Source organism: Centruroides vittatus, unplaced genomic scaffold (genome assembly GCF_030686945.1).
Source record: "Centruroides vittatus isolate TY-2023 unplaced genomic scaffold, ASM3068694v2 contig_681, whole genome shotgun sequence".
Classification (NCBI taxonomy): Eukaryota; Metazoa; Arthropoda; class Arachnida; order Scorpiones; family Buthidae; genus Centruroides; species Centruroides vittatus.
The window spans coordinates 1-9,818 of record NW_027122428.1 but is presented as its reverse complement, the minus strand read 5'-3'; the positions used below and the strand labels follow the sequence as shown (position 1 = coordinate 9,818).

The window sequence follows — 9,818 nt, the reverse complement described above, 5'->3', positions numbered from 1 at the left end:
GCATTCGATTTATCTCCACGTTCAAGCAAAAATTATTAAAAACGACGGAACGGACGTTTCTGCAGAAGAAAAGGTTACACCTGTTAATTATTTTTTAAATAGTTTATTTTCTCAATGCAGCGTGTTTTTAAATGATAAACAAATAATTTTGCAGACTAATTACCACTACCGCTCTATTTTAGAAGCATTATTATTTTATTCAAAAGATGCGCAAGAAAAACTTTTTTAACGAGCGCATTATTTTATAAAGATACTGCACAATATATGGACTCGTTAGACGATAATAATGAAGGATTGGCTAAAAGATTTAATATTGCTAAACAAAGTAAATTAATAGATTTAATCGGAAGGCTTCATATCGATTTGTCTAATCAACCTAAATTGTTAATTAATAACGTTGATTTAAGAATTAAATTAGAAAGATCTAAAGACAATTTTGCTCTAATGGCTAATAGCAATAATTATAAAATAGTTATAAAAAATGCATCTCTAAAAATTAATAAAGTAGACGTTAGTTCGTCTGTTCAAATTGGAATAGAAAAAGCGCTGCAAACAGGTATCATAAAAATGCCGTTTCGAAGAACCGATGTAAAAGTCTTTACCTTAAGTAGCGGAATACAATCTACTAATATCTCAAATGCCGTAATCGGCCAACTACCTTACAGAATGACCATCGGTCTAGTTTCTAATTCGGCATTTAATGGAAATGTACGATATAATCCTTTCAATTTTAAAAATTACAATTTAAATTATATATGTTTATTAAAAGACAACCAAATGGTACCGCCTCAACCATATTGTCCAGATTATGTAAATTCTATTTACGGAAGAAATTTTATATTATTATTCGAAGATATAGGATGTATTAATCACCATAAATTTACAAATATATCTTACAAGGATTATAAGGACGGCTACACATTATACTGTTTTGACCTTACCCCGGATCAATCCGCCTCCGAATCACATAAGAGCATAAATCAATTAGGAAACATCTCAATCGAATTTAAGTTCACGATGGCATTATTAGAAACTGTAAACGTTATTTGTTTACTCGAATACAATAATACTCTAGAAATCGATGCTTCGAGGACTGTTTTCGTCGATTACTGATGAATACCATCGTGCTGTGGAGGCTTGCATCCAGCGATCCGAAAATAAAAGAAACTTTCGGAGGAGTTTTTGCATCGGATGATTTACCTGTTTGCATCGCTAAGTATAAATCGTTTATAATTAATTTAGACGAAAGAAATAAACCTGGTAGCCACTGGATAGCGGCATTCTTTGATGGAAAAACCTGTTTTTACTACGATAGTTACAGAATTAAACCATCAAAACCAAACAGTGGCGTGCCGTGACATTTGATGATAGGGAAGCTGTGTTTCTGTAAGAAGCCGACTTCCAGGGGTAATCAGTTAATTGCGCGTCAGTTATGGTCTAGGGTTCATTCGTACGTGCGTGGTGGCGGAAGAGACGTATCTGACAAAAAACCAACAAAAATAAACATAAAATAAACATATACTATGTACAAAATAGTTTGCTGTAGAACATTCAGCCGTTCGGACATCCTGGGCGTCGATGTAGTTCTTCGATGGTCGATCGAAGGTGGCCCCGAGACAGTGGCATTGACAAATCTGTAGAGCACGGGGAGACTTCCTCCTTTGGCGTCAGGGACAATGGTCTAAGTCCGAAGTGCCAAGGTTGGCACAATAGATGAGAAATTGTATATTTTTTTTTTTTGCGCGTTGAAACATGGCGTTTTGGTTATTCGGAACGTTAGAACGTTAACCGAGTGCGAGGTGTCCTCGATTGTCGGAGAGATTAAATCAATCTCTGTTCTTTCTTTCGTCCATTTTGATCGGTCGTTCTCCTTCAATCAGGCTTCCCGAGTGGTTGGTTCTTCGTTACTAAACGTAACGAGACTCTTACCTGGAGCGCGAGAAAAGTCAAAATCAAAGACGAATTCGATCTTCCACCGATCATAGGACGACTTCCTTCCGCAATTTATGGTTTCTGCCTGGCAGTTTGATATAAACAATGGGTGTCCGACTACAAACGACTTTTACCTCTGTTTTTTTTTAACTAATAAATTTTTCCCTAAATTAACCGTTTTTTTCGTGTCTTTCGAGACGGGTCAGACCCGTCTGAAACCTCATATTTCCATAAAAGTTTTAAACAAACACTGGAAATGACAAAAATAAACAATTTATGTATTTTAGTTCTAAAATACAATTAATACATACATAATACGAATTGTCATGATACAAACAATGATAGAAAAACTTGTTTTTTCAATTTTTTATAAACTAACTCTATTCGGCAATTTTTTTCTACAAAGTCGTTAATTACTTTAACATAAAAGTCGCTGGTCGTTGACTCCATCAACGTATTTAAAACTCTTTTTCTATCGAAAGCAATGCTAGCGACCACAATCTTCCTCCGACCGAGTGTTCCCAGCCAATGTATGAATTTGCGTCGTGGTCGAAAAACTGCGCTCAACAGACGCACTGGTAGATGGTCTCGTAAAAATTAACGATATTAAATCATATAATTCTTTTAGTACGTCTTTGTTCGGATCGTCATTAATTATAATACTTTTTATGTCTAAGAGTTACTTGTCAATATAGACCGAACACGAATATAAATATTGCGATTCACTACGTAATTTAGATAAATCAAAAAATTTCCCATTAAATTTAATTTAAAGAATTAAAACAAGCTTGGAAAATTTGTTTTTCATAATATTAAAATTATTAACATGTAAAAGTGATAAAGATTCTAAAGATTTTATGTCAATATAATTACAGTATAATTAGAAAAAAATTATAATTAAATATAACTTTGCAAAGAAATGTACAGTACATAAAAATAACATTGGGTACTCTTTACTTTTTAAATTTTAAACAATTCACTTAGTCAGATAGCTCCCTGCCAGTGGCTAAGGAATAGAATCGTTGGAAGTGTTACACGTGTGTAGCTTCCACCAGCTAAATTGGATGAGGTTGGTGCTCTGTAAAGTGCATGCGCCAATGCCCTCTGGCTGCTCTACACCATTTAGTTATTCTTGCTGTGGAAGCTATCTCGTAAGCGCTTCCATTCCGCCACTGGTATTCGAATATACAATAGCAATCTTATCGTTTTTTTCTCGTGTAGTATAGAAATTTGTAATAAGATACATAATGCGGTTATAATAAAATATTAATTTTAATTAATTCAAAGTACGTTAAAATATGAAAATTTATATTTTAGAAAATACAAGGAAAGGAAGGTCATTGGAAGGTGGAAGCGGCGCTTCCACCGCTTCCTATGACGCCACGCCACTGAAACCAAATATTATTAATTTTATAACACGAAATTCTAAAAATTGTTGCTGAAATAATAATGTTCATCAGAGTTTATATTCGATGAATTGCAGGTATTTTTGTTTGTATTTTCTATATAAAATGAATAGAAATCAGTGTTTAAATGAATTGAGTATAACAGATAAAGTCTATAACGACGAATTTGTAACAAACTTCGTTAAACTCCGTTTGTATTTAGCGCGCTCTCTTACTGTAACGTATAATCAATGCTGTAATTCAATGAAAAATAATAAAAGCATTTAAAACGTAAAAAATTGGTTTATTTTTTCGAAAATAAATTACAGTTGGGGTATTGCCATATATCTGTAAATAAAAAACCCAAAATTAAAAAATAAATATAATATTATTTACCAATTTTTATATAAGAATAAAATATATTTACTATGTTTGAACATATACGTCTTATATGAAAAAACGTCGCACAGCGGACAGTGAGCTACAAAACGAGTATGGTCTCTGCAGATGTTGTTTAATGACGTGGCACCATCCTGCGGCTGGCGACATTCGTGCGGATAGCTCGTTCCATGAATACCGCAGACCGTTTCCTTCGTCCGTTTTTTGGGAGGAGGGCAGTTATGCGGATATTTTTTCAGGTGGTTCGGGCACGGAACTCTTATTTCGGAAGATTTCGTTACGCCGAAATCTTCCAGGTCGAAATATGATATGTATATGTTATAAATTTCGCCCGTTAAATTTAAAAAATTTTTTTCAATTCCTCCCCCTTTATAATAAAAAATTTTATATTTTAGAAATAAGTTGTATAAAATTCGGCAAACATTTTCACTTTTCTCCCACTCTCCAAAAGCCCCTTCTTCATACGCTAAATAAAATCCGTGTAAACGGTTGCCAAATCCTACATTTTTTTGATTAGAATAATTTAACGCGTCAAAGATAATATTTTCGTTATAAAAATCAATTTTACCGAATTCGTTCCAATTGCAAGACACGTACCCAAGCTGTCGAATTAATATATCGAATGGAAGATCCATATCATTGATGGTGAATGCTTCGAAATCGATAATCACACCTATATTACATTTCTCCTCCTCCCTTGTATATAAACGGTCTGGATCCATGGTCAGACCGTCAGTCCACGCAGGATGCGAATCTATCCAGTCGTAATGTAATATATATATATATAAATAAATATTATATAAAGAATAAAGAAAACCATGTTTTTATTTTAGTACTCACATTTAAAATTGTAAGATCCAGCACGGCCTGCCGGTGTATCATCATCGTCTATATCTGAAATATTTCTTTTTTAAAATATATTAATTAAATGTAGATATATAAAAAAATATACTTACAAGCCATCTTGTAGCTAGATGTTTCAAGTTTGATGGAAACTTCTGAGTTCCGAGCGATATTTATACAAAATTCGAGGGTATAAAAAAATAGTTTTTCTGATACCTTAAACTTTCTAGTTTCCTTGTAGGATCGATAATAAATTAAGTTTGTCGACACTTTTCCCGGTCAAAAATAAATTAGTTTTTCACTTTTTCCGGGGCTAAAGGGTTTACTAAATTAGATTTTTCTAGGACAAAAATTCGCCAAAAGCCTTTCCTGATCAAAAATAAATTACGAAATTAGTTCAGCAACACAGTTTCACTTTTTCTGGGGCTAAAGGGTTTACTAAGTTAGATTTTTCTAGGACAAAAATTCGCCAAAAGCTTTACGAAATTAGTTTGTCGACACAGTTTCCTGTTAGTGAGCTGTTGACTTTCCAGTTCTAACGGTACAATCCGGTTAGATTAACTCTACCCCGCCCTAAAATACTGCTATATATACTGGGACCAGGAGACCGTCCGACACATCTTGTCTACTACAAGTATTTCCAATACAACTAAGAAAACATGTTGTCAGATGCTGGTAAGAATTTATTATTTTTATTATTTTAAAAATATTTTTATTAAATAGTATGTAATTTTTAATTTAGAAAATGAATTTGATTTTAACGTAAAACAGAATTCCACTAAAAAGGGGCCCAAAACCAAAAAATACTGAAGATCAGGAGACGAAAAAGCAAAAATTTGACTTAGACCTAAGCGTGCATAATACCAAATCTTTGAAAATTCGGCCATTTAGAATCAAAATATGCGAAAATCAAATAATGGAGGTTACAGAATTTCAGTCTACTGCATACATTTCGCTGACAAAGACGAAAGGAAACTATCCATCTAACAAATACAATATTAATGTTAAGGATTTTAAATTATATAAGAAGGCTTTCGATGCAATGGGAGAACATTTAGACGAAAATGTTTAATTTTATATTAAAGAAGAAGGCTTTTAGAGGGTATGCGAAAACATATAGAGCGTTTATTGCAGAAAATGTTGATCCTGCTGTCTTTTTTGAAAAAATAACGCCAACTGTTTATAATATTTTAGCTAACGATAATTTTGTGTGTAGAAGAAAATTTTTGATAAATTTAAAAACTAAATTTTTAAAATATATAGAGGATAATATTGCAGATTATCAAGATGTATATTTTTCCAGTCGTGTTGAGCATATTTTATCCTCGTATATGATTAATGATAAATTAACTAATGCTTTCGATACAATTCTAAATTATATCGACGAATTTATTAAGTATGGATCAGGATGGATACTAAATGAAATTATATTCATAGATATTAATATTGGCATATATAAAAATGAAATTGGTGGCTGCGGAAATATTATTCTTCCTAAATCTTTGGTTAATAAACGATGTGTATTAAATATAAAATGTTCGGACAATCAATGTTTTCTATATTGTATAATTGCACATTTGTATCCCGCAACTGGAAGTAACAGAAATTCTGTATATTTATATAGAAAATATTTAAAATATTTAAATATAAATCGTTTAAAATTTCCTGTAATCGTGAAAAATATTCCTATATTTGAAAAAAATAATTGTCTGACTATTAATGTTTATGGCCTCACTGAATAAGAGGTTAATTTATCCTATCTATATAAGTAAATTTCAATTTGAAAAAGAGATAAATCTATTGTTATATAAATCACACTATTTTTTGATTAGGAACTTTAATAAATTAATGTCCGATAAATTTTTATCTAGAAAATACTGTAAAAAATGTTTAAACGGATTCAAAAGGGAGTGTACTTTAAATGATCACGTTAAATTTTGTTCTAATTATAAATATCAAAAAGTATCAACCCCAAAAGGTGAGAATGCGATTGTAAAATTCCGGTCGATAGAGAAGGAATTATTCTTTCCGGTAGCGTGCTATTGTGACTTTGAATCAATTTTGGAAGAGGTTTCTTCCGATGAAATAGATCCGAGTGTTAGTTTTACTAAAAATATCGAAATTCATAAACCTATATGTTATTCTATTATAATTATCGAAAACGAAGATAAGATAATATATAGCAATTTTTATTTGGGTGATAACGCCGTTAATAATTTTCTAATTGATATCCAAAACCAGCTAAGTAATTTATTAGATATAATAAATCGCAACGTCGAAATTAATTTAAATACTATTTCTAATATTTCGAAACATATATGCCATATTTGTAAGGAAAAATTTAATGATGATGATCTGCGTGTATTGGATCACGATCATCAGACAGGCAATATCCGCGGATACGCCCATAATCGCTGCAATTTGAATTATCGATTAAAAACATTTATCCCGATTATACTTCATAATTTTTCGGGTTATGATTCGCATTTAATTTTTAAAAATATTCCTTCCAAATTATTTTCGAAAATTAAAATTATCCCCATAAATTCCGAAAAATTTACAACATTTTCATTAGATTATTATAAATTCATTGACAGTTTCCAGTTTTTAAATTCTAGCCTCTCTGTTTTAACCGAGAACTTAAAAAATGCGAATTATAATTTCCCAATTTTTAATCGTTTTTTTCGTCGCTGTACATATAGAGAATTATTAAAACGAAAAGGGATTTTTCCATATTCCTATTTTAAAAATAAGCAAATATTAAACAAAAAAACAATTGCCCCCTAAAGAATGTTTTTATAACGAGTTATCGCGAGAAAATATTACTGACGAAGATTATGATCATGCGCAATTAGTTTGGGAAAAATTTAACTGTAAAACTTTTAAAGACTATTTAAAATTATACCAATATGTCGATACTATATTATTGGCAGATATATTCCAAAATTTCAGAAAATTAAGTTTAACGTATTATAATTTAGATCCTGTATATTTTATAACTGCACCTGGTTTAACATGGAATTGCGGTTTAAAAATGACTAAAATCCAATTAGAATTATTCAATGACCTAGATAAATATTTATTTATTGAGGGGGCGATGAGGGGAGGAATTAGTTTGGCAGGAAAAAGATTTGCGCGAGCTAATAATCCACTAATACCGCAAACATATGATAAAAATTTACCCCATAATTATATTCTGTTGATAGATGCAAATAATCTTTATGGGTTTGTGATGAGCGCATACTTACCTGTAAATAATTTTAGATGGCTACACAAAGATGAAATAGACGCTTTAGACATACCTAATATATCCGATAAAAACAGCATAGGATATATCTTAGAAGTCGATTTAAAATATCCCGAAACTCTTCATGATAGACACGATGATTTACCTCTTGCCCCGGAGCATATTTCGATCTCATACGATTTATTATCAAATTATCAAAAAACAGTATTAAAAAAATTAAATTTAAAGTATGTCAATACTAATAAAAAATTAACTCCTACTCTTTTCGATAAAACAAACTATGTAGTTCATTATAGAAATTTAAAATTTTATCTAGAAGAGGGTTTGATAATAACTAAAATTCATAGAGTATTAGCGTTTTGTCAAAGTCCTTGGCTTAGAAAATATATTCATTTTAATAATAAAAAAAGACAGGAATCAACTAATGATTTTGACAAATCATCTTTTAAATTAATGAATAATAGTTTTTTCGGAAAAACCTGTCAAAATGTAAGAAAGCGTATTAATTTAAAAGCAGCTACAACATTACATCAATATCGTAGATATCTGTCTAAGCCGTCTGTAGAAAAGTTTCAAATTATAAATGACAATCTCACAATTTTTAAATTGAAAAAACTTAATTTAATTTTAGATAAACCAATTTATATAGGTTTTTGTGTATTAGAATTGAGTAAATTGCATATTTAACAAACATTTTATAAAATATTTAAAAATGGATATGGTGAAAACGTACGATTATTATATAGCGTTACAGATTCTCTCACACTTCAAATTTTTACAAACGACGTATACGAAGATTTCAAATCATTTCCTGATATTTTTGATTTTAGTAATTATCCTAAAACTCACAAATTATATAGCGAAACGAACAAAAACAAACTGGGTTATTTTAAAGACGAAACTCAATCAAAACCAATAATCGAATTTTGCTCTCTAAAACCGAAAATGTATTCTTATATTTTCGATAAACAAAATAAAAAAACCGCTAAAGGTATTAAAAAATCTGTTATAAAAACATTTAATCACGATAAATATAAAGAAGTATTATTTAATACAGAACTATTAAGACACAGACAATACGGAATTAAAAGCAAAAATCATGAGGTAACAACATATCTCCAAAATAAAATTTCCCTTTCTCCCTTTTACGATAAAAAATTTATTTTAGATAATGGAATAGACGTGTTATCGTTTGGTCACAATAGTTTCTACTTTTAATTTGCAGATCTATCATCACCGCAATATGGGTTCTTAATAGTATATAAAAGAAAATATACTTATGTAATACACCGCTTTAGTAGTAAAACTTATTCCTGTTTAAAGCAGGCGTGTATTAAAGCGGCCTCGTTGAAAATGTCGAATAATAAATCATATAAATGTAAATTTTTTGTAATAGACGATAAGATAACTTTACCGGTTTTCGATAAATATTTTATAAAATGTGAATGTATGAAATGTAATAATAAATAAATATTTTATTTTTCTAGAAATTATATATTTTAAAAAACTAAACAAAAATGTAAAACTTCCAAAACGGATGTCTAGTGGAGCAGCAGGATATGATATTTTCTGTGCTGATGGGTTTGAAATAAATCCGAATGAACAAAAATTAGTTTTTATCGATCTAGCTGTTGAAATGCCACAAAACTGTTATGGCCGCATTGCTCCAAAATCTTCTTTGTCTTTGAAGAAAATTATAGTAAACGGTGGAGTTATCGATTCCGACTATCGAGGAAATATCGGAGTTCTGTTATATAATTTCGGATCAGAAATTATTGTGTTTGAACCTGGAGCAGCTATTGCACAATTAATTTTTGAAAGGATCTTGCATCCTATGTTTTTAGAAACAAATTCATTGAACGGTACTGACAGAGATGAAAAAGGCTTTGGAGAATGCACCGATATTCTTTTTTCTCAAAGTTTTGAAGATTGTAGCGATATTGTTTTTTCTCAAAGATTGTAACGATATTGTTTTGTAGTCGGGTTAAATCATGTACTCTATATTAATGTAC

The 9,818-nt window shown here is 30.6% G+C and overlaps 1 protein-coding gene and 1 pseudogene across 1 annotated transcript; both read left to right on the top strand.

The window, feature by feature from the left end:
- Positions 1-264: 264 nt before the first annotated feature.
- On the top strand, positions 265-1,113 carry LOC136980251 (uncharacterized protein F54H12.2-like). The gene has a single exon (XM_067276341.1). The coding sequence runs from the start codon at positions 265-267 to the stop codon at positions 1,111-1,113; it is 849 nt and encodes a 282-aa protein (XP_067132442.1).
- An 8,230-nt stretch (positions 1,114-9,343) lies between these two features.
- On the top strand, positions 9,344-9,769 carry LOC136980249 (deoxyuridine 5'-triphosphate nucleotidohydrolase pseudogene; annotated as a pseudogene).
- Positions 9,770-9,818: the final 49 nt, after the last annotated feature.

Bases quoted from the DNA above. Each gene is read 5' to 3' on its own strand.
- LOC136980251 (XM_067276341.1), top strand. From the start codon at position 265: ATGGACTCGTTAGACGATAATAATGAAGGATTGGCTAAAAGATTTAAT.